The 25,820-nt window shown below is 53.6% G+C and overlaps 1 protein-coding gene across 1 annotated transcript in view; it reads right to left on the reverse strand.

The window, feature by feature from the left end:
• The window catches only part of LOC119966932 (calpain-11-like), a 134,757-nt gene that overhangs the window by 35,648 nt on the left and 73,289 nt on the right, over positions 1–25,820 (reverse strand). The window contains exons 9-13 of the mRNA XM_038798890.1: positions 17,028–17,188; positions 14,758–14,918; positions 8,559–8,570; positions 7,163–7,368; positions 5,132–5,168 (exon numbers count right to left, since the gene is read on the reverse strand). Of these exons, the coding sequence (XP_038654818.1) occupies positions 5,132–5,168; positions 7,163–7,368; positions 8,559–8,570; positions 14,758–14,918; positions 17,028–17,188 (577 nt within the window). The remainder of the gene's footprint in view (positions 1–5,131; positions 5,169–7,162; positions 7,369–8,558; positions 8,571–14,757; positions 14,919–17,027; positions 17,189–25,820) is intronic.

Genomic DNA, 25,820 nt, shown 5'->3' on the forward strand with positions numbered 1-25,820 from the left:
AGAGGAAGGGAATGATCAATAATAAGGCCATCCCGCTCCATCCCAGAGGAAGGGGATGATCAATAATAAGGCCATCCCGCTCCATCCCAGAGGAAGGGAATGATCAATAATAAGGCCATCCCACTCCATCCCAGAGGAAGGGGGTGATCAATAATAAGGCCATCCTGCTCCATCCCAGAGGGAGGGGCTGATCAATAATAAGGCCATCCCGCTCCATCCCAGAGGAAGGGAATGATCAATAATAAGGCCATCCCGCTCCATCGCAGAGGAAGGGATTGATCAATAATAAGGCCATCCCGCTCCATCCCAGAGGAAGGGAATGATCAATAATAAGGCCATCCCGCTCCATCCCAGAGGAAGGGAATGATCAATAATAAGGCCATCCCGCTCCATCCCAGAGGAGGGGGAGTGTTCAATAATAAGGCCATCCCGCTCCATCCCAGAGGGAGGGGATGATCAATAATAAGGCCATCCCGCTCCATCCCAGAGGAACGGAATGATCAATAATAAGGCCATCCCGCTCCATCCCAGAGGAACGGAATGATCAATAATAAGGCCATCCCGCTCCATCCCAGAGGAAGGGGGTGATCAATAATAAGGCGATCCCGCTCCATCCCAGAGGAAGGGAATGATCAATAATAAGGCCATCCCGCTCCATCCCAGAGGAAGGGGATGATCAATAATAAGGCCATCCCGCTCCATCCCAGAGGGAGGGGATGATCAATAATAAGGCCATCCCGCTCCATCCCAGAGGAAGGGGATGATCAATAATAAGGCCATCCCGCTCCATCCCAGAGGAAGGGAATGATCAATAATAAGGTCATCCCGCTCCATCCCAGAGGAAGGGTATGATCAATAATAAGGCCATCCCGCTCCGTCCCAGAGGAAGGGGATGATCAATAATAAGGCCATCCCGCTCCATCCCAGAGGAAGGGAATGATCAATAATAAGGCCATCCCGCTCCATCCCAGAGGAAGGGGATGATCAATAATAAGGCCATCCCGCTCCATCCCAGAGGAAGGGAATGATCAATAATAAGGCCATCCCGCTCCATCCCAGAGGAAGGGGATGATCAATAATAAGGCCATCCCGCTCCATTCCAGAGGAAGGGAGTGATCAACAATAAGGCCATCCCGCTCCATTCCAGAGGAAGGGTTTGATCAATAATAAGGCCATCCCGCTCCATCCCAGAGGAAGGCAATGATCAATAATAAGGCCATCCCGCTCCATCCCAGAGGGAGGGAATGATCAATAATAAGGCCATCCCGCTCCATCCCAGAGGAAGGGAATGATCAATAATAAGGCCATCCCGCTCCATCCCAGAGGAAGGGAATGATCAATAATAAGGCCATCCCGCTCCATCCCAGAGGAACAGGATGATCAATAATCAGGCCATCCCGCTCCATCCCAGAGGAAGGGAATGATCAATATAAGGCCATCCCGCTCCATCCCAGAGGAACGGAATGATCAATAATAAGGCCATCCCGCTCCATCCCAGAGGAACGGGATGATCAATAATAAGGCCATCCCGCTCCATCCAAGAGGAACGGGATGATCAATAATAAGGCCATCCCGCTCCATCCCAGAGGAACGGGATGATCAATAATAAGGCCATCCCACTCCATCCAAGAGGAACGGGATGATCAATAATAAGGCCATCCCGCTCCATCCCAGAGGAAGAGAATGATCAATAATAAGGCCATCCCGCTCCATCCAGGAGGAAGGGGATGATCAATAATAAGGCCATCCCGCTCCATCCCAGAGGAAGGGGATGATGAATAATAAGGCCATCCCGCTCCATCCCAGAGGAAGGGGATGATCAATAATAAGGCCATCCCGCTCCATCCCAGAGGGAGGGAATGATCAATAATAAGGCCATCCCGCTCCATCGCAGAGGAAGGGAATGATCAATAATAAGGCCACCCCGCTCCATCCCAGAGGAAGGGAGTGATCAATAATAAGGCCATCCCGCTCCATTCCAGAGAAAGGGAATGATCAATAATAAGGCCATCCCGCTCCATCCCAGAGGAAGGGGATGATCAATAATAAGGCCATCCCGCTCCATCCCAGAGGAAGGGCTGATCAATAATAAGGCCATCCCGCTCCATCCCAGAGGAAGGGAATGATGAATAATAAGGCCATCCCGCTCCATCCCAGAGGAAGGGCTGATCAATAATAAGGCCATCCCGCTCCATCCCAGAGGAAGGGAATGTTCAATAATGAGGCCATCCCGCTCCATCCCAGAGGAAGGGGATGATCAATAATAAGGCCATCCCACTCCATCCCAGAGGAAGGGAATGTTCAATAATAAGGCCATCCCGCTCCATCCCAGAGGAAGGGAATGATGAATAATAAGGCCATCCCGCTCCATCCCAGAGGGAGGGGATGATCAATAATAAGGCCATCCCGCTCCATCCCAGAGGAAGGGGCTATCAATAATAAGGCCATCCCGCTCCATCCCAGAGGAAGGGAATGTTCAATAATAAGGCCATCCCGCTCCATCCCAGAGGAAGGGGATGATCAATAATAAGGCCATCCCACTCCATCCCAGAGGAAGGGAATGATCAATAATAAGGCCATCCCGCTCCATCCCAGAGGAAGGGAATGATCAATAATAAGGCCATCCCGCTCCATTCCAGAGGAAGGGAATGTTCAATAATAAGGCCATCCCGCTCCATCCCAGAGGAAGGGAATGATCAATAATAAGGCCATCCCGCTCCATCCCAGAGGAAGGGAATGATCAATAATAAGGCCATCCCGCTCCATTCCAGAGGAAGGGAATGATCAATAATAAGGCCATCCCGCTCCATCCCAGAGGAAGGGAATGATCAATAATAAGGCCATCCCGCTCCATCCCAGAGGAAGGGGATGATCAATAATAAGGCCATCCCGCTCCATCCCAGAGGATGGGAATGATCAATAATAAGGCCATCCCGCTCCATCCCAGAGGAAGGGGATGATCAATAATAAGGTCATCCCGCTCCATCCCAGAGGAAGGGGATGATCAATAATAAGGCCATCCCGCTCCATCCCAGAGGAAGGGGATGATCAATAATAAGGCCATCCCGCTCCATCCCAGAGGAAGGGAATGATCAATAATAAGGCCATCCCGCTCCATCCCAGAGGAAGGGAATGATCAATAATAAGGCCATCCCGCTCCATCCCAGAGGAAGGGAGTGATCAATAATAAGGCCATCCCGCTCCATCCCAGTGGAAGGGAATGATCAATAATAACGCCATCCCGCTCCATCCCAGAGGAAGGGGCAGATCAATAATAAGGCCATCCCGCTCCATCCCAGAGGAAGGGAATGATCAATAATAAGGCCATCCCACTCCATCCCAGAGGAAGGGCTGATCAATAATAAGGCCATCCCGCTCCATCCCAGAGGAAGGGAATGATCAATAATAAGGCCATCCCGCTCCATCCCAGAGGAAGGGAATGATCAATAATAAGGCCATCCCGCTCCATCCCAAATGAAGGGAGTGATCAATAATAAGGCCATCCCGCTCCATCCCAAATGAAGGGAATGATCAATAATGAGGCCATCCCGCTCCATCCGATGCTGCTGGGAGTTACAAAGTAGAGGTCCCACATTCACCCAGAGACCTCAGGGGGCGAGAGGGGTTGCTGCCTTTTGCCAAATACAAAATCTGAAGACTAGGGAAGTTACAAGTATCTGTGGAGTGGGAATGCGAGGGGCAGAGAGCTACAAATCTTCTGGCCAGTTGTCCTTTAGCCCTGCCCCACCCTGGAGTATGTGCCTTGCCACCATTCTGCCCAGCCATTGCTCGCACATACCCTGGCATCACACTCACTCCACCTTGGGTGGAGAGGGTGTTTCCTTCAGTGTCTAATACATTCCCTTGTCTGACAATGTCTTTGCATTAACACCCAGGCATTTGGCGGCTTCCATTTTTTACAACTCCCATCTCCTCCCCGAGGCTTATGTGGGAACCAAAGGATTAAATGTCACTAATATGAAAATATTTTTATTGAGACGACTATTAAAGACTATCGACACTTCCTTGGCTTGTCAGTTTTAGCTCAGTCAACAGCACTCCCACCTCGGAGTCAGATCGGTTAACGCCCACCTGAGCCTAAAATCTAGGCCGACACTCCAGTGCCGTACTGAGGCTGTGCTGCGCTGTCAGCAGTGCCGCCCTTCCGATGGGATGTTGAGCCTTGGCACTCGCATGGATATAGAAAATCCTAATTGGAGAATGGGGGTGGGGGGTGGAGTCCTCCCTGGTGTGCTGGCCAATAATTATCCCTCACCTAACATGGCTGAAACAGCATCTTTGGACATGTTATCACATTGTAACGTAGAAACAGAAACAGAAAATAGAAGCAAGAGGAGGCCATTCGGCCCTTCGAGCCTGCTCCACCATTTATTCTGATCATGGCTGATAATCATGTTCAATACCCTGATCCCAACTCCCCCCCATATCCCTTGATCCCTTTACCCCCTAGTGCTATATCTAATTTCTTCTTGAAATTACACAACGTTTTGGTCTCAACTACTTTCTGTGGTAGTCAATTCCACAGATTCACCTCTCTCTGGGTGCAGAAATTTCTCCTCACCTCAGTCTTAAAAGGTTTACTCCTTACCCTCAAACTATGACCCCTAGTTCTGGGCTCCCCCACCATCGGCAACATTCTTTCTGAATCTACCCTGTCTAATCCTGGTAGAATTTTATACAAGATCCCCTCTCACACTTCTAAATTCCAATGCATATAATCCAAACCGACTCAGTCTCTCCTCCTACGACAGTCCCGCCATCCCAGGAATCAGCCTGGTAAACCTTCGCTGAACTCCCTCCATAGCAAGAACATCCATCCTCAGGTAAGGACACCAAAACTGCACACAATACTCCAGGTGTGGCCTCACCAATGCCCTATACAATTGCAGTAAAACATCCCTATTCCTCTACTCAAATCCTCTCACTGTGACGGCCAACATGCTATTTGCCTCCTTTACTGCCTGCTGTACCTGCTCATTTACTTACACTAAACAAATGTGCTGACTGTAACTCTAGCTGACTGCTTGTGAATATAACTCTGATTAGCAAAAAAACATGAAATAAATGTTATTAATTCTTAACATGTCTCAGTAAGAAACGTGATGGGTACCGTAGGGTGGTGAAGGTTAAAGTTGAAATTTGGATGGCTGCAAGAAAAGAGACAAAAAAACATGTTACACATCCAACTTTTAATACAAATGAAAACAAACTGCTTAAAACAGAGAGGGAGAAAGCTTAAGACCACTTGTGACGCGATATTGTTTGGTCTCCAGCCCACCTGAGGTGTTGGATCTCATTCATTGACAGGACGTGGATGTTATTGGCCAGGCTGCAGTTATTACCCATGCTGCACTTGCCCTGAGACGACAGTAGACGGCCCTCTTTGTGAATAGCTCTCATCCGTGTTTGTCCCAGTTTGACTGACCTGCTGGACCACACCAGGGGGCAGTGGAGACTAATGTTGGGGTGGGACTGGAGACACATGGGCCCGGATTCTCCCGGAACCGACGGGGCGGTCCATACCGGTGCCAAAGAGCGGCGTGAACCACTCCGGCCTCGGGCCGCCCAGAAGTTGCAGAATCCTCCGCACTTCCGGGGAGCAGGCTGGCACTGGAGGGGTTGGCACTGAAGGGCTTCTGCCGGCCGGCGTGAGTTGGCGCATGCACAGAACCGCTGCCATGTTTCCTGCGCATGCGCACGGGGTTTATTCTCCGCACCGGCCATTCGGAGCCTTACAGAGGCCGGCGCGGAGGGAAAGAGTGCCCCCACGGCACAGGCCCGCCCGCAGATCGCTGGGCCCCGATCACTGGCCAGGCCACCGTGCCACCCCCCCCCCTCCCCCCCCCCGGCCCAAATCCTCCCGTGCCCCCCCCCCCCCCCCCCCCCCCCCCCCCGAGGACCCCGCTAACCGCCCTCCAAGCCAGGTCCCGCCGGGATGGACCATGTCTAATCCACGGCGGCAGGATTGGCCGAAAACGGGCTGCCGCTCGGCCCATCGGGGCCTGGAGAATCGCCGGGGGGCCCGCTGCCAACGGCCCCCGACCGGTGCGGCGCGATCCCCACCCCCGCCCAAAAACCGGCGCCGGAGCGGCAAGGCAGGATTCACGCCGTCCCCGGTGATTCTCCGACCCGGCGGGGGGGTCAGAGAATCCCACCCATGTAGTCCCGGCTGGGTAAGGGGAGCGGTTTTCCTCCCCTGGTTAGCATTCATGAACCAGGAGGGTTTTAGAACTAATCTGGTGCTAGCTCCCTGGAGCAGAGGAGACTGAGGGGGAATCTTCACAGCTCCAGGGTCCCAGGTTCGATTTCCGGCTTGGGTCACTGTCTGTGCGGAGTCTGCATCTTCTCCCTGTGTCTGCGTGGGTTTCCTCCGGCTGCTCCGGTTTCCTCCCACAAGTCCTGAAAGACGTGCTGTTAGGTGAATTGGACATTCTGAATTCTCCCTCTGTGGCCCGAACAGGTGCCGGAATGTGGCGACTAGGGGCTTTTCACAGTAACTTCATTGCAGTGTTAATGTAAACCTATTTGTGACAATAAAGATGATTATAAAGGTATAGATAGGGTAGATTGTAAGAATATTTTGCCCACGACAGGTGTTTAGACCTGAGGTTTAAGGTGAGGGGTTAGTGTTTAGGGGGGATGTGAGGAAACATGTTTTCACCCAGAGGGTGATGGAAATATGGAATGTGCTGCCTGAGAGGGTGGTGGGGGCAGATACTCTCACAACACTCAGGAAGCATCTGGACCAGCACTTAAATCACCAAGGCATAGTCGGCTATGGACAAAGTGCTGGTAAATGGGATTAGTATAGATCGGTATTTGATGGTCGGCATAGACATAGTGGGCCGAAGGGCCTGTTTCTGTGCCGTACGACTCTGACTCTAAATGGTCAGATTTGTTTGATTTTCCAGTTTGGAATGCTGGGATATGAACTCCCGCACTCGGGACTGCGTGTGCAGAGTCAGGAAGCTCTCACTTGCGCATCCTTCCTTCCCTATATCTCTAATCCTGGGAGGGGACTGCATCCAGTGTCTAATTCCTCACAGTCTGGGGAAAGACAGAGTAAAAGGGACAGCGAGAATGGGAAGTCGTGCAAAGGAGGAAACTGGAAATGTCTGATAAGGATGGAACAATAAATTACTTTTGATGACTCCCCCTCTGATAGTAGGCACGGAGGAGGAACTCCTTCTCTTCATTCGGTGTGTAGGTACATGGCACCAGGACGTAAGTGCCCGGACGCAGCTCGTACGTTTCGCTGACCTCCCTAATAGTCTTGAACCGTAATCGTTTTACCAGGTAACGTTCATCCAGCAGTGTCGTTGGCAACTTCCCATTCTCTACCTGGAACTTACGTGGAAAGTAAAAGGTATTAGTGCAATCATATCATAGCACAGAGGAGGCCATTCAGTCCATCTTGCCTGTGCCAAGACTTTGGACGAGCAAACCAATCACCCAGCCATTTCCCCATAGCTCTGCACATTGTATCAATGGGCTGTTTAATATCCCTCCCACCCCTCTTCCCCAGGTCAGGAGGTATCACTCAGGCGGGGAGGTACTTCATTTAACCAGCAACTGGTGGGGGTCATGCCGTGCAGGACTATCAGCAGGAATATTCTCAGAGGTAGGCCTGGGGCCCAGTGAGGAGTGAGGTGTCCCTCCTTGCCAAACACTTGGTGCCCAATGGAGGTGCCTGCCAGGGGGAATGGAGGGTTCCTGAGTGTGATCAACCCACTCTGCACACAATTCATAACCATCGAGTGGACCCACCCCCCTCTCCCTGGACTGGAGATTCCCCTGGTAAACCCGCCCACTCACCTTATTCCTCAGGATCCATCACTGAGGCTCACTGAGATTCTGGGCAGCACGGTAGCACCAGTGGCTTCACATCACCAGGGTCCCAGGTTCGCTTCCCCACTGGGTCACTGTCTGTGCGGAGTCTGCATGTTCTCCCCGTGTCTGCGTGGGTTTCCTCCGGGTGTTCCGGTTTCCTCCCACAGTCCAAAGACGTGCCGGTTAAGTGGATTGGCCATGATAATTTGCACTTAGTGACCAAAAAGGTTAGGAGGGTTTATTGGGTTACGGGGATAGGGTGGTAGTGAGGGCTTAAGTGGCTCGGTGCAGACTCAATGGGCCGAATGTCCTCCTTTTGCACTGTATGTTCTATGATGTCTATGATGTACATGATCCTCGGGCCTAAGCAGGACTGCAGTACCAACAGCGACCACTACAGCTGGTGGCACTGCCAGTACTGGAGAGCTGCCTGCTCTGATTGGACAGCAGTTGCCAGGGGCAGGATATCCGCCACACACTAGGATTCCTGGGGGGTCGAAGGTGAGAAGTCTGATAGTGCACAACTGGGCCTGAATCCCATTGGGCCTTCCAATAAAGGTCATGTTGAGGGGGTTGTGCTCTCACTGAGACCAGTAAATTCCTCCTGTCGTCACGTCAATCAACATTATTGATCAATTAAAGCTCCTATGCATTGAGAATCATCCGAAACAAAGCATGAAATAAAAATGTAAAAAATAAATACTTACTGTGGGAGGGACCTGAGGGAAAAAGAGATAAGAGGTGGTCAGCTAATTTGCATGTTCAGTGAATGGTCGATTCCATATTTACCCCTTTGTAGTTACACGTTATCCATTACCACCCTCCATCGTGCGGAGATGTGAAGCTATTTATTGAGCCAGATTTTGCTGTCAAGACCACGGTTAAATTAATGATGCTTTCTCTTATTTAAGAATAATTAGTACAGAAACTTCAGCCGAGGGCTATTGTGTAGTAAAATACAAATATCTGCCAGTCATGTCTGAGTTCCGCAGTCCACCATTAACTTTACCCTTCACCTCCCAGTACTGTTCACAGCTTATTGCACCTGCTTACAGCAGCTTATCAGAACATTAAATCAGAATATAAAGGGGAACGCGTCCAGCAGATTGAGCAAAATGGTTTCCTCTGGTCAAGGAATTTGGAACTCAGTCGAACAATTTGAGCCAATGAGATTAGGAAATATTTCGACCCTCAAAGCCTGGGAGAAGTTGGATCTGACGTGCACATTAATTAATTACCACAGACGTGGCGTCTTCTTGTTTCAGAATGAGTCTGTCAGGAAGGTTTTCAAAATGGTCTCTTAATCCAATCCTCCCCCTCCCCCCCCCCCCCCCCTCTCTATTTCTCTTCAGTGTTGAATTCATTCCTTTTAATTCACACTCCTTCTCAGTCCATTAGCTGTTTATTTCTCACACAATAGTCGGGATTCTCCTGAATCGGAGCGATGGCCTGACTCCGGCGTCAAAAACGGCGCGAACCACTCCGGCATTGGGCCGACTGGAAGTAGCAGAATTCTCCGCACTTCCGGTGGCTAGGCCGGCGGCGGAAGGGTTGGCACCGCGCCAGCCGGTGCCGAAGGGACTGCGGGAGTTAGCGCATGCGCAGACCGGCCGGTGTATTCTGGCGCATGCACAGACCGGCTGGCGTATTCTGGTGCATGCGCAGACCGGCCGGTGTATTCTGGCGCATGCGCATGGGGATGTCTTCTCCGTGCAGCCATGGTGGACCCCAACAGGGGCCCACGTGGAAGGAAGAAGTGCCCCCACAGCACAGGCCCGCCCGCAGATCGGTGGGCCCCGATCGCGGGCCAGGCCACCGTGGGGGCCCTCCCAGGGGTCGGACCCCCTCACACCCACCCAAGGACTGCCCCAGCCGATTTACCTGCCAGCTCCCGCTGTGTGGGACCATGTCCAATCCATGCTGGTGGGACTGGCCAGAAACGGGCGGCCACTCGGCCCATCGGGGCCCGAGGGGGGGGGGCACTGCTAACAACCCCCCGACCGGTGCGGCGTGATCCCTGCCCCCACCCAAAAAACAGCAGGGAGAATACGGCAGCCGGCGTCGGGGTTGCATTCACACTGACCCCCGGGGATTCTCTGACCTGGCCGGGGGGGGGGGGGGGGGGGGGGTCGGAGAATCCCGCCCCTTAAATGTCATAATAATCTTTATTAGTGTCACAAGTAGGCTTACATTAACACTGCAATGAAGTTCCTGTGAAAATCCCCTAGTCGCCACATTCCGGCGCCTGTTCGGGTCACTGAGGGAGAATTCAGAATGTCCAATTCACCTAACAGCACATCTTTCGGGACTTGTGGGAGGAAACCGGAGCATCCGGAGGAAACCCACACAGACACGGGGAGAATGTGCAGACTCCACACAGACTGTGGCCCAAGCTGGGAATCAAACCTGGGACCCTGGAGCTGTGAAGTAACAGTGCTAACCACTGTGCTACGGATGTGAGGCAACCCGCCTCTACCACCTTCCCAGGCAATGAGTTCCATACTGTCACCACCCTTTGAGTAAAAAGGTCTTTCCTAGCATTGACATAGGGACCCTTTGACAAAGAGTCATCTGGACTGGAAACGTTCGCTCTTTTCTCTCCCTACAGATGCTGCCAGACCTGCTGAGATTTCCCAGCATTTTCTCTTTCGTTTCAGATTCCAGCATCCGCAGTAATTTTGCTTTTATCTAGTCTTTCCTAACATCCCTCCCAAACCTTCTGCCCCTCACTGTGAACTTGTGTCTCCTCGTAACTGACCCTTCAACTAAGGGGAATAGCTGTTCCCTGTCCACCCTGTCCATGTCCCTCACAATCATGTACACCTCGATCAGGTCGCCCCTCAGTCTTCCCTGCCCCAGCGAAAACAACCCAAGCCTATCCAATCTCTCTTCATAACTTTAATGTTTCATCCCAGGCGACATCCTGGTGAATCATCTCTGTACCCCCTCCAGTACAATCACATCCTTCCTTTAATGTGGTGACCATAATTGCACACAGTACTCCAGCTGTAGCCTCACCAAAGTTCTATCCAACTCCAACATGACCTCCCTGCTTTTGTAATCTATGCCCTGATTGATAAGAGCGAGTGCACCATATGCCTTTTTCATCACCCTATTAACCTGCCCTCTGCCTTCGGAGACAAACACGCCCATGGTCTCTTTGTTCCTCAGAGCTTCCGAGAGTCATTGAATACTTCCTTGTCACAATACTCATTCCAAAGGGTCACCTCACACTTTTCAGGTAGATTCCATCTACCACTTATCTGCCCATTTGACCATCCCGGCTATATCATGTAATCATAGAATCATACAATCTATGGCACAGAGATAGGCCCTTCGTCCCATACTGGTCCATGCCAACCAAAAGGCCCATCTAAGCTAACCCCATTTGCCTGTATTTGGCCTGTATCCCTCTAAACCTTTCCTATCCTATATCTTCTTGCAACGCTAGATGCTCAAGCTTATTGTTAACCACCTGGCCAATCTTTGTGCCATCTACAAACTTACTGATCCTACCCTCAAATAGTCTTCTGTTTAGTTTATATAAATGACAAACAATAGGACATCCAGCACAGATCCCTGTGGTACGCCACTGAACACTGACTTCTAGTCACTAAAGCAGCCATCTATCATCACCTTGTCTCCTACAGCAAAACCAATTATGAATCCACCTTGTCAAGTTCCCCTGTATCCCATGCGCATTTGGCTTCTCCCATCTGGGACCTTGTCAAAGGCTTTGCTGAAATCCATATCAACTATATCAACTGCATTACCCTCACCTACACACCTGGTCACCTCCTCAAAAAATCTCAATTAAATTTGTGAAGCATGACGTCCCTCTGACAAAGCCAAGCTAGCTATCTCTGATCAAACTTTGCCTCTCCTAGTGGAGATAGATTCTCTCCTTCACAATTTTCTCCAATAGTTTCCCTGCCATTGATGTGAGACTCACTAGTCTGTAGTTCCCTGGCTTATCGCTATAACCCTTCTTAAATGGTGGGACCACATTAGCTGTTCTCCAGCCCTCTGGCACCTCCCCCATGGCCAGACAGGAATTACAAATTTGAATCAGGACCCCTGCAATCTCCTCCCTAGCCTCCCACAGCAACCTGGGTCACAATTCATCCGGACCTGTGGGTTTATCCACTTTTAAACCTGCCAAAACCTCCAATACCTTGTCCCTCCCAATGCCAATTTGCTCAGGAACCTCACAGTCTCTCTCCCTGAATTCCATACCCACCTACCTCATTCTCTTGGGTGAAGACAGATGTGAAGTATTCGTTCAACACCCTGCGAATGTCCTCTAGCTCCACCCATAGATACCCCCCTTGGTCTCTAATGGGCCCTACTTTCCCTCATTATCCTCTTCCTACTGATATACTTATAGAATATATTGGGATTTTTCTGACTTTTACTAGTCAGAGCTTTCTTGTATCCCCTCTTTGCCCTACAAATGCTTTCTTAATCTCCATCCTGCATTTGTTTTACTCCACAAATGCCTCCGTAGATTTGCTCCCTTCAAACTTGCTAAAAGCCTCTCTCTTCCTTCTCATTGCATCCTGAATATCTCTGGTCATCCGTGGTTCTCTGGGTTTGTTATACGTTCCTATCACACTGGAGGGAACATGTTGGGCCTGCACCCTCCCCATTTCTTTTTTGAATGCCCCCACCCCCACTGCTGTTCTGTAGATTTCCCCACAAGTAGCTGTTCCCCGGCCAGATCCTACCTTATTTTACTAAAATCCGCTCTCCTCCAATCCCAAACTTTTTTTTTTTTTGCAACTTGTCTATTTCTTTGTCCATAACAAGTTCCAATTGTACCGTGTTGTGCTCACTATCACCAAGATACTCCCCACCACCACCTCAACCAGCTGTCCAGCTTCATTCCCCAGAATTGCCCTCTGAAATGGCCGAGCAAGCCTCTCAGTTGTATTCAACCAGCTACAAAGGCACAAAAAAGGAATGAAACTGAACGGACCACCCAGCATCGAACCAGGCACCGGAAATGGCAACGGCAAATCCAGCCCTGCCGACCCTGCAAAGTCCTCCTTACATCTGGGGGCTTGTGCCAAAGTTGGGAGAGCTGTCTCACAGACTAGTTAAGCAACAGCCTGACATAGTCATACTCACAGAATCATACCTTACAGACAATGTCCCAGACAGCACTATCACCATTCCTGGGTAGGTCCTGTCTCACCAGCAGGACAGACCCAGCAGAGGTGGCGGGTGGCACAGTGGTATACAGTCAGGAGGGAGTTGCCCTCGGAATCCTCAACATCGACTCTGGACCCCATGAAGCCTCCTGGCCCCAGGTTAAACATGGGCCAGGAAACCTCCTGCTGATTAAGACGTACCGGCCACCATCAGCTAATGAATCAGTGCCTCCTCCATATTGAACACCACTTGGAGGAAGCACTGAGGGTGGCAAGGGCACAGAATATGCTCTGGGTGGGGAACTTCATCAAGAGTGGCTTGGCAGTATCATCCTCCCATATTGTGTTCGGGCTGGTGGGGGAGAGCGGGGATTTTTTGGGGGTCCTCGGAGTTCAGGAAACCATTTAAAAATGGCGCCCGCTCTCTGGCTACAACAGGGAGTTTGGGCGAGCAGAGCTCCCCATTGTAAAAAACGGGGCTACGTACGGCCTCGGCTGCGCGTTCCCCAATCAGGCCCCTTATTTAAAACGAGTTGTGTTGAATAGCCATGTTTCGGGAAACACGTGGCTAAACGAGCTCGCTCGGGGACTTTCTTCCTTTTGGGAAGACCCCAGCCCCCCTTCCCCTTCCCCACCGCCCCCTAACGCCGGGCAGCCCAGCCCAATCGCACCCATGCAGAAAAATTCCAGCCTGGCACCCTGGCCGTGCCCCTTCCTGCTACAGTGCCACCTGGGCACCTTGGCAGTGCCCTTTGGGAAGGGTGGTGTCCCTGGCACTGCTGGTGCCACCTGGGTACCCTGGCAGTGCCAGCCTGGTACCCTGACAGTGCCATCTGGGTACCCTGGCAATTCCAGCCTGGCACCCTGACAGTGCCACCTGGGTACCCTGGCAGTGCCAGCCTGGCACCCTGACAGTGCCAGCCTGGTACCCTGACAGTGCCAGCCTGGCACCCTGGCAGTGCCAGCCTGGTACCCTGACAATGCCAGCCTGGTACCCTGACAGTGCCAGCCTGGCACCCTGACAGTACCACCTGGGTACCCTGGCAGTGCCAGCCTGGGTACCCTGGCAGTGCCAGCCTGGTACCCTGACAGTGCCACCTGGGTACCCTGGCAGTGCCAGCCTGGGTACCCTGACAGTGCCACCTGGGTACCCTGGCAGTGCCAGCCTTGTACCCTTACAGTGCCACCTGGGTACCCTGGCAGTGCCAGCCTGGTACCCTGGCAGTGCCATCTGGGTACCCTGGCAATGCCAGCCTGGCACCCTGACAGTGCCACCTGGGTACCCTGGCAGTGCCAGCCTGGCACCCAGACAGTGCCACCTGGGTGCCATGCCGGCACTTCCAGCTGGCAGGGGCACTGCCAGGGTGCCAGGCTGGAAATATTTGCTCACGCGTGCGAAGGGGTCAGCGTTGCCCATTGTGGGTGTTGGGGGGGTTGCATGGGGGGGACCCTCCCATGCTGTGTTCGGGTTGGGGGTAGGAGGTTGGGATTCTTTTCGGGGCCTTGGGGATCTCTCGCTACAATGGGCAGTTCTGGTGAGCGTCGCTCCCCATTGTAAAAAACGTTGCTGTGTACGGCCTCGGCTGCGTGTTCCTTATCGAGGCCCCTGATTCAAAGCCAGTCACGTTGAATAGCCTGTGTTTCTCGGCCAGTGCTGGGAAACACACGGAAAAACCCGCTCGCTCAGGGACTTTATTCCCTTTTGGGAAGATCGCGCCCTCTGTTCCCACTGCCTTTTGAAGAGAGTTCTTACTTTGAAAAGGAAACAGGCGATGCCAGAATTACGATTTTCGTGTCGCCAGCGAGCGCTGGGTTTCTGCAGGAGGCACACGACGAAGGAGCAGCTGTTTGTCTCTTTGTCCATATCACTCTCGGTCAGAGTCACGCAGTACTGTGGATTCAGGGCGAACATCTCTGTGGAAATGAATGGGAAATTGAACGTACGAGATGCTGGGAGAGAGTAAATCCAGGCCCAGTTTAACCTCTCATGTGGATGTAAAACATCCCATGGGACTATTTGAAGAAATATCTTCATTCAGAGGGATGTACTGTTTGGAAGTTAATGCTCGATCAATTTTAACTGCTGGCTTTTGGTCAGCCAATATTGTTGGCTATGGGTGAACGGCAAGAGGCTGAGTGATCTCACATTATTTCTACCTTCCTGAAAGCATAGCAGCTGTCCCCAGTGAGATGGTCGGTATTTCTAATTTAATCAAAGACCAGATCAACTCATCATTGTCACATTGTTGTCTGTGGGACATTACTGCGTACAAATGTTTCCTGCAACGCAACATTTTCCACAGCAGTAATTACCCTTCGAAACTGGATTTGATTGGCAGCAAGATGCTTTTGGGAATTTCTGAGCTCGTTAAGACAGGTCTTTATATTTTTTGTCAATTCCCAGATCTGTGACTGCAGCCCACCTCTCCCAAGTCCCCATGTGAATCGTTCAGCTCTGTCTATAGCTGTTTGGCTTGCATGTAGGGGTGTGTTGTAGCTGATACTGAAGCATTAGACGTCCATATGCAGCAAAGACAGGGAAACATTCGAGCTTGATAAATGGCCAATAATAATCCCGCCACATAAGTGCCAGGAGAGACCATCACCAACGAGGGATAATCAAACCATCGCCCCTTGACATTCAATGGCATCACCATCACTGAATCCCCCAAATCAACATCCTGGGGCTTACCATTGATCAGAAACTGAACTGGACTAGCCATGTTAATACTGTGGCTACCAGAGAAGGTCAAAGGCTAGGAATCCTACGGTGAATAACTCACCTCCTGACCCCCCAAAGCCTGTCCACCATCTCCAAGGCACAAGTCAGGAGTGAGATACTTTCCACTTGCCTGGATGAGTGCAGCTCCAACAACACTCAAGAAGCTCGACACCATCCAGGACAAAGCAGCCCACTTGAATGACATCCACCACCTTCAACATTAACTGTGGTGGAGAGGGGGAATGACGACCCCAGCTCGTGCCATTGAATATATTCATAGCCCAAACATTTGAAAGGCTATGGAGGAAAGATGGGCGAGTAGTACATGGGTCAACTACTCTTGTAACGAACCAGCAGAGATAAAATGGACTGAATGGTCTCCCTCTTGTGCTTTAATCTGAAAGGATATGAGGGTTATGGAGACAGGCAGGTAAGTGGAGTTAAACAGCAATCAGATCAGCCATGTTCTTATTGATAGGGGATAGGAGGCTCACTGGGCTGAATGGCTTCCTTCTGGTCCCATACCTTATGATTTTATATTAATAGTCCCATCACTTTACACTCAGATGTCCAGCTGCCACCCTGGCATTGCCAAGGTGCCCAGATGGCACTGCCAAGCCAGCAGGAGCACTGCCTGGGTGCCAGGGTGGCAGTGCAAGGGTGCCTGGGTATCGGGTGGCACTGCCAATGGTCAGGGGCCGAGGGGGACCTTGCCCATGAAATGAGGGTGGAGGGGTAGTTTTAAGGGTGAGGGTGTGCAGGGCAGGTAAGTGGGGGCCTCCAGAAGTTGGGGGGGGGGGGGGGGGGATGCATAAGGAGGCCATTCGGCCCATCGAGTCTGCACCAGCTCTTGGAAAGAGCACCCTACCCAAAGTCAACACCTCCACCCCATCCCCATAACCCAGTAACCCCACCTAACCTTTTCTTTGGACACTAAGGGTAATTTACCATGGTCAATCCACCTAACCCGCCCATCTTTGGACTGTGGGAGGAAACCGGAGCACCCGGAGGAAACCCACGCACACACGGGAAGGATGTGCAGACTCTGCACAGTCACCCAAGCCGCGAATCGAACCTGGGAACCTGGAGCTGTGAAGCAAATGTGCTAACCACTGCGTTACCGTGCCGCCCGGGGGTAGTGGAAGGGGGCTTGGCGATGATGGGAATTGTGATAGTTTTGGTGATGGTGGCAGTGGTGATGGTGATGGGAATTCTGGTAGCTGTGGCGGTGATTATGGATGGCATCTGCATTTCTCACATGACTACAAGGGTCTCCAGTGTCACTGAGTGAAAGGTCTTACCTTTATTGTTCATCGGCCCTCCTGCACTTTGTCCTTTGACCCAGTTGCCATTGTGAATGGACAGAGCCCATTTCTGCTGGTTTGTACCTTTCAAGAAGTCTGGGGTTAAATTGCAAATGACCAGGAGGACAAAGTTTCTCTTAAAGTCCTGCAATGCCATCCTGTGGAAAGAAGAGGAAGTGGGTGGAAGAACTGTAAAAATTCAAACAGGATTTCAAATCCTTCCAGAAAGTGAACTGAGGGAGTTCTTGCTGGTTCTGAAGGAATTATTTTGGGAAGTGCGTTTCTCCTCCTGCTCTCCCAGCCACTGGGCTAGCAGTGTGATCAGAAAGAGGTCCGTTCAAGGCAGCACCATCACTGTAACCTCCTCCAGACGGCCTTCACAAGTCTCTCAGAGCCACCGGACACTTCCTCCTGCTCTAACTCTCTCCCCCTCTTATACCTGTACGTGACACAACTTCTGCCCTTCAGAAATTCCAGCTCACCAAAATTCTGCTACCTGCATGTTAACACAAACATAAAAATTAGGAGCAAAGTAGGCCACTCGGCCCCTCGAGTCTGTTCCACCATTCAATAAGATGATGGCAACCTTAAATCTGCCTACCCCGTAAACCTAGCGAAATGAAATGAAATGAAAATCGCTTATTGTCACAAGTAGGCTTCAAATGAAGTTACTGTGAAAAGCCCCTAGTCACCACATTCCGGCGCCTGTTCGGGGAGGCCGGTACTATCACCCCCGAACTTACCAAGAATCTATCCACCCCTGCCTTAAACAAAGACTCTGCTTCCTACACCCTTTCAGGAAGATAGTCAAAGACTTAATCCTCTCTGAGAGAAACCAAAACCTTGGGCGAAATTCTCCGCAACCGCGGAAAGTCGTAAAACCGTCGTAAAAATCGGGAGCGTTTTACGACGGTCGCGAAGGCTTCATTTCCCGACGGATTCACTTCCTGGAAATGGGCTAGTAGCGCGGCCGCGTCAATTACGTGCGTGATGACGACGGAACGCGACGACGACACGATCACGCCCACGTGACGCCGCCCGACGCCGTAAAAAGGCGCGGGCGACCACAGAATCTGTCGGGCAGGATGTCGGAGCCGAGGAGAGCTGCTCCTCGCTTTGTAGATGCTGACGTCGAGGCGCTGCTCGATGCCGTGGAGCAGAGGAGGGGCATCATCCGCCCGCGGAGAGGGCATCGCCAACCTGCCAGCGCGGTACGCCAGGCCTGGCATGACGTGGCTGCTGCCGTCAGTGCTGTGGGGCAGACCCCTCGCTCAGCTGAGCAATGTAGGAAGAAGCTACACGACCTCACCAGGTCTGCGAGGGTAAGTGCCATGAGGGTGCCCCCTAGTCACAACCATCCCTCCCCCTTAACTTAAGCACCCCCACCCCCCACCCCCCCGGCACGGGAGGGGGGGGGGGTAGAGGGATTGGGGCAGAGTTATTTGAGGGTGGTTCACAAAGTTGTCACAGACCCAGCGCTCTGGCCCCGAGGAGAGATGCAATCGTCTTATGACAATTTGCCCCCCCAAACTGTGCCAGTATCTGAACGGACTGCTGATACCTACCGTTTTGTAATGATCTACCTATGTCCCCTCCCCCAACAGGCCAAGGCCGCTCATAACCACCGTGAGCGGCACAAGACTGGAGGGGGTTCGCCCAACCTGCACCCCCTCAGCACCTTTGAACAGAGGGCCCTGGACCTTGTTGGGGGGTCTGCCACCCGCGATATCGCGCAATGCGAGGTTGGCGGAGCTGCAGCAAGTGAGACAACCCTCCCTGACAAACACTCACCCCTCCCCCATCCTCTGTCCCTTCACACACCCTGCCCACTGGGATACCTCCCCCATCCTCTGTCCCTTCACACACCCTGCCCACTGGGACACCTCCCCCATCCTCTGTCCCTTCACACCCTGCCCACTGGAACCGTCCAGCGGCCTGCCGAGCAAATCGAAATAACCCGTCTCATTCTCTTCCCTAGGACGTGATGCCGAATGACCAGGGCCGTCTGCCTCCAGACGGAGACAGGAATCTGCCGCCACCTCACCCGGGGCCTCACAACAGAGGGTGCCCGATCAGCGGGCAGCCCTATCCGCCCCAACCCAATCTGCGGACCAGGACGCACAGAGGGTTCGAAGTCCACAACCACCAGAAATGGCCAGGGACAACCCTCCTGTCGCTGAGCAGCCCCACACCATGGACGAGGCCCTAAGCATTGAGAGCGTCGGGCTTGCGGCACTGCTTTCTCCCACCACATCCATCATCCCAGAGACACACACCCCGGCTGGCCTATTTAGTGATGAGTCTCCTGGGGCACAGTCTGGTTGGCACATCACAGCTGAGCAGGTACAGCAGGTGGAGGTCGGAGCAACAGAGGGCCCGGACTCGCGGAGGCCAGACCAGGCCCAGGATGCAGCTGGCTCCCAGACGTTTTCTGAGTTCCTGGAGTTTATCAACCCATCCGCACAGCCGATGCCTCAGGAAACCCAGGGAAACAATGGCGGGAGGAGGGCAGCCTTCCTGGCTCTGCAGACGCTGTTAGAGGAGGCGAACCACGTCCAAGAGCAGGGAGTGGTGCCGCTCATGGCAGAGACCCAGTCCGACACCGCACGGGTGGCATCCGCGGTGGAGGCAATGGGTCAGGTTATGCAACACGTTGGGGTTAATGTGCACGCGTCATCCTCGGCCCTGGACAGGGTTGCCCTCTCACAGGCAGCAATGTGCCAGAGCCAAAACGACATTGCCGGCGCCCTGCGGGCCATGGCCGAGTCTCAGCAGGTCATGGCCCAGTCGCAGCAGTCGGTCGCGGAGACCATCAACCGCCTGACACATGTGCTGGATGGCGTCGTGCACACACAGGTTGAGGTCGCACAGTCCCTGGTGGGAATGTCTAACTCCCTGGACTCCGTCTCTGCAAACCTTCGGATCCTGGTGGATACCGTTGCAGGCCTCCAGGACTGGCAGCGCCAGGTGTCGGTGGTGCGACGGGGCACCTCCCCGCTCGCACCTCTGTCCCAAAGTGAGGCCCGGGGGCCACCGGGCTCCCCGAGGGAGGAGGAGGTTTCGGGGCCCGTCCCATTAACTCCATCACGGGACGTCCCGGAATTCTCGGCCTCCCCCCGTCCCATCCCTGGTGCATCGGGTGGGCAGCAGGCAGAGCAGGGTGGCACAATGTCACCCGAGACGCCCGCAGAGCAGCCTGGCCCATCAAGGCCTGGTCGCCCCAGGAAACGTTTAGCCAAGGAGAAACGAGTCGAGGGGGGCGATTCGCAGCAATCCTCCTCCACTCCTGCTGTATCATCTGGGGAGTCACTTAGACGTAGTGGTAGGGCCCGTAACGCAACTAAGATAGACACTGAGTAAGTTGGCACGGGTGAAGGGCACAGTTTAGTTGTAGGGGCTAGGGCACCTGTAAATAATTGTTAATATTAAACGCACTGTTCCACCTTACTTGTAATACCGTGTGATTGTTCCACAGCCACAGGAATCGTGATGGTGACCGAGTGTCGCTGGGGGTGACGGGCGGTGAAACTTCGGTGCCGGGTGTGCAGTCCCTTCCCCCCCACCCCCTCCCACGGCTAGCCCACACGGGCACGTGATGGAGTGTCCGTGACGAACTCAGCGGCCACCAAGGTGGATGGTTCAGCTATTGCCATGGGTCAGACTCTCTCTAACGATTCTGAGCTCACAGCTCATCGCAGAGCGGGCTGTCATCATTCCACATGGCACTGATCACACCCGCTGACACAGCCATCAATGTTGTGCCATACCGTCTGGACCCAGTGGTAAGGGTGATGTCGAAGTGGAGCAGTGTACACTGAGAGGGGGGGAGGGTTGTGGTGGTGGCAGTTGTGTGGTGACCCTCTGCATGACTAGCGATGCAGGTGGTGGTTTGGTGTTCATCGGGGACGTCACATGCGATGCGTGAACCGTGCTGCCACCAGGGCGTCGCGTGCCCGCCGTCCTTGCCGGGTCCGTTGTGCCGCCTCCTGGACATCACCAGCACCTGGGTCGTGTCTGCGTTCTGCGCCCGCCACTCCGCCAGCCTCCTCCTCCTCCTCCTCCTCCTCCTCCTCCTCCCTCGCCTCCTCCTCCTCCTCTTCCTCCTCTGTGCTGGCACCACTGCCACTAGCTTCTCCCTCCTCCTCCTGCAACAGGTCATCTCCCCTCTGCATCGCGATGTTGTGCAGCGCACAGCAGACCACTACAATGCGAGCGACCCTGTCGGCCTGGTACTGCAGGGCCCCTCCGGAGCGGTCCAGGCACCTGAATCTCATCTACAGGAGGCCAAGGCAGCGCTCCACCACACCCCTGGTTGCTGCATGGGCCTCGTTGTATCGTGTTTCCGCATTGGTCTGAGGCCTCCGTATAGGCGTCATCAGCCAAGACCTCAGCGGATAACCCCTGTCGTCTAGCAACCAGCCCCTCAGCCGGGGGGGGGGGGGACGTCCCTCAAACATCGTAGGGATGAACGACTGCGCTAGTATGTAGGAGTCATGCACACTCCCTGGGAACCTTGCACAGACGTTCATGATCCTCATGTGGGGGTCGCATACCACCTGGACATTAATGGAGTATGTCCCCCTCCTGTTTGTGAACACTTCCCTGTCCCCTGCAGGCGGGCGCATGGGGACGTGAACACAGTCGATTGACCCCTGAACCCTCGGTATCCCGGCCACGCTGGCAAATCCACGAGCTCGTGAGTCTTGACTTGCTCGGTCCTCGGGAAAGGTGATGTAGTAGTCAGCGATGGCATAGAGGGCGTCGGTCACATCCCGGATGCACCTGTGCACCGATGACTGGGAGATCCCGGAGACGTCCCCGCTCGGAGACTGGAAGGAGCCGGTAGCATAGAGGTTCAGAGCGACCGTCACCTTGATGGCAACCGGGATCGCGTGTCCTCCCCCCGTTCCACGTGGGGCGAGGTGCGACAGGAGGTGACAGATATGTATCACCCTACTCATCCGGAGTCTTCTCCTGCAGGTGATGTCCGGCATTGTTAGGAAAGAGACCCGGACACGGTACACCCTCGGCTTTGGTCGTCGCCTCTGGCGCCGTGGCTGCACCCTCACTCTCTCCTCTTCCTCTTCCTCCTCCTCCTCCCCCCCATGCTGCTCGAAGACTGGCACCTCCTCGGCCCTTCCCTCTGCTGCTGCAGCTGGCCCTGCATCCACTGCGGGTTGTGGGTGTGGATGCTGCTGCATCTCCAAATCCAGTAGAGCGGCCCCAACCACTGCGCAGAACATAGCCGTTCTGTTCCCATACATCGTGCTAACCTACAGAAGGGTGGTGGGAGGCAGAGAAACGGGACATGTTAGACGGAGGTTAGTCGACACCTCGGCAGCCGCCTGCCATGGGATACCAGTGTGTCCCGGTGGCCTGGTCGCGCTGCTGACACGCGGTCAGCCTAACCCCTGGTCACTTTCTGCATCCAACGGCCAGTAAACTATGGCCTCCTCACGGGTGTGTCAGTGGCCTGTGTCCGGAAGCCACAGGGGGACCAGCGGCCGTGTCCTCGTCACCGGCACACCATGGCATGCTGGCAGACATATTGTTACGGGGTTGGATGGCTCACTCTCTACCTAACCCCCCCCCCCTCCGTCGCCCCCCACTGCCTCCCCCGTCGCCCCCCACTGCCCCCTCCGTCTCCCCCACTGCCCCCTCCGTCTCCCCCACTGCCCCCTCCGTCTCCCCCACTGCCTCCCCCGTCGCCCCCCACAGCCTCCCCCGTCTCCCCCACTGCCCCCTCCGTCTCCCCCACTGCCCCCCTCCGTCTCCCCCACTGCCTCCCCCGTCGCCCCACACTGCCTCCCCCATCGCCCCACACTCCCCCCGCTCTGGACCCCCTCCCGTTCTCAGGGATGCCTTCCCCGTTGTGGCCAGACTCGAGCGGTGCGCTGAGCGGTGCGCTGAGCGGTGCGCTGAGTGGTGCCCTGACCTCCTCCAAGCTGTCGTCAGCCAGGCCGACTGGTTGACGAATTTAAAAAGCAGGTGTGTTTCACGACGTGCAAACAGGGCGCCATGACGTCGGGACTTCGGCCCATCCGGGCCGGTGAATAGCGGGGGGGGCTATCAGTGGCGATTCTGGTCGTGTCAGGGGCGGGAAGGAGGCGTTTGTCGGGAATAGCGACTCCGACATTTTGCGGGGTTCGGAGAATAGCGGGAGGGAGGCGGAACAGCGTCGCCGTAAAAATTTCCGACGCCCGCTATTCTCCGACCCGTCGTGAGTCCGGAGAATCTCGCCCCTTATTTTTAAACTGTGACCCGCAGTTCTAGATTCTGCCAGAAGAGGAAACATCCTTTCCACATCCGTCCGGTCCATACCCCTCAAGATGGTATATGTTTCGATCAAGTTGCCTCTTACTCCTCTGCACTCTAGCAGAAACAAGCCCAGCATGTTTAACACTCCCTTTTGACAACTTTCCCATTACTAGTATTAGTCTAATAAACATTGTCTGAACTGTTTCCAATGCATTGGCACCTTCCCTCAAATAACGTGACAACACTGTTCACAGGATAACAAACATAACCTCCCTACATTTATAATTCATTCTCCTCGCACTAACGGTAATATTCAATTAACTTTCCGAATTACTTGTTGTACCTGCTCACTAGCCTTTTGTAATCCATGCACTAGGACACCCCGATCCCTCTGCACCTCAACAGCTCCGCAATCTCTCGCCATTAAGATAATAGGCTGGATTCTCCGCCGGCGGTATGCTCTGCTTTGCCGGCAGTCCAGAGTTTCCTGATGGTGTGGGGATGTCCCACAATGGGAAACCCCATTTACCGGTCGGTGTAACGGAGAATCCCACTGGGAGGGGGGGGGGGGTGATGGAGAAATGTGGGGGGGAGGCGAATCCTGCCCAATGTGCTTCGATACTATTCTTCTTGCTGCAGTGGACAATTTCATATATCCCCACATCCACCATCTTCTTTCTTGGCTCATTCACTAAACTTACACAGATATTTCTGTAACCTCCTTCAGTCCACCTCACAACTTACTTTTCACTCTGTCGGTGTGTCAACAGAACAGTTGGCAAACATCACACAGATCCCTGTGTCGAAGTCATTTATACACCCAACGCCAAATCCTGCTCCCCAATTGGCCCTGGGTTCACTGACCTGTGAAAATGACACGATCCCTCACTCCCTGTGTACAGATCCCAGGATCCCTGATCCCTCAATCCCTGTATACAGATCCCAGGATCACTGATCCCTCACTCCCTGTGTACAGATCCCAGGATAACTGATCCGTTACTCCCTGTGTACAGATCCCAGGATCACTGATCCCTCACTCCCTGTGAACAGATCCCAGGATTACTCTCTGATGCCTCACTCCCTGTGTACAGATCCCAGGATCACTGATCCCTCACTCCCTGTGTAAAGATCCCAGTATCACTGATCCCTCACTCCCTGTGTACAGATCCCAGGATCTCTGATCCCTCACTCCCTGTGTACAGACCCCAGTATCCATGATCCCTCACTCCCTGTGTACAGATCCCAGGATCACTGATCCCTCACTCCCTGTGTACAGATCCCAGGATCACTGATCCCTCGCTCCCTGTGTACAGATCCCAGGATCACTGATCCCTCACTCCCTGTGTACAGATCCCAGGATCACAGATCCCTCACTCCCTGTGTACAGATCCCATGATCACTGATCCCTCACTCCCTGTATACAGATCCCAGGATCACTCTCTGATCCCTCACTCCCTGGGTAGAGATCCCAGGATCGCTCTCTGATCCCTCACTCCCTGTGTACAGATCCCAGGATCACTGATCCCTCTCTCACTGTATACAGATCCCAGGATCACTGATCCCTCACTCCCTGTATACAGATCTAAGGATCACTGATCCCTCGCTCCCTGTGTACAGATCCCATGATCACTGATCCCTCACTCCCTGTATACAGATCCCAGGATCACTGATCCCTCACTCCCTGTATACAGATCCCAGGATCACTGATCCCTCGCTCCCTGTGTACAGATCCCAGGATCACAGATCCCTCACTCCCTGTGTACAGATCCCAGGATCACTGATCCCTCACTACCTGGGTACAGATCCCAGGATCACTGATACCTCACTCCCTGTGTACAGATCCCAGGATGTCTGATCCCTCACTCCCTGTGTATAGATCCCAGGATCACTCTCTGATCCCTCACTCCCTGTGTACAGATCCCTCACTCCCTGGGTACAGATCCCAGGATCACAGATCCCTCACTCCCTGTGTACAGATCCCAGGATCTCTGATCCCTCACTCCCTGTATATAGATCCCAGGAACACAGATCCCTCACTCCCTGTGTACAGATCCCAGGATCACAGATCCCTCACTCCCTGTGTACAGATCCCAGGATCACTGATCCCTCACTCCGTGTGTACAGATCCCAGGATCACTGATCCCTCACTCCCTGTGTATAGATCCCAGGATCACTGATCCCTCACTCCGTGTGTACAGATCCCAGGATCACTGATCCCTCACTCCGTGTGTACAGACCCCAGGATCACTGATCCCTCACTCCCTGTGTACAGATCCCAGGATCACTGATCCCTCACTCCCTGGGTACAGATCTCAGGATCTCTGATCCCTCACTCCCTGAGTACAGATCCCAGGATCGCTCTCTGATCCCTTACTCCCTGTGTACAGATCCCAGGATCACTGATCCCTCACTCCCTGTGTATAGATCCCAGGATCACTGATCCTCACTCCCTGTGTACAGATCCCAGGATCACTGATCCCTCACTCCCTGTGTACAGATCCCAGGATCCCTGATCTCTCACTCCCTGGGTAC

The sequence above is a fragment of the Scyliorhinus canicula genome, chromosome 6 (assembly GCF_902713615.1).
Source record: "Scyliorhinus canicula chromosome 6, sScyCan1.1, whole genome shotgun sequence".
Classification (NCBI taxonomy): Eukaryota; Metazoa; Chordata; class Chondrichthyes; order Carcharhiniformes; family Scyliorhinidae; genus Scyliorhinus; species Scyliorhinus canicula.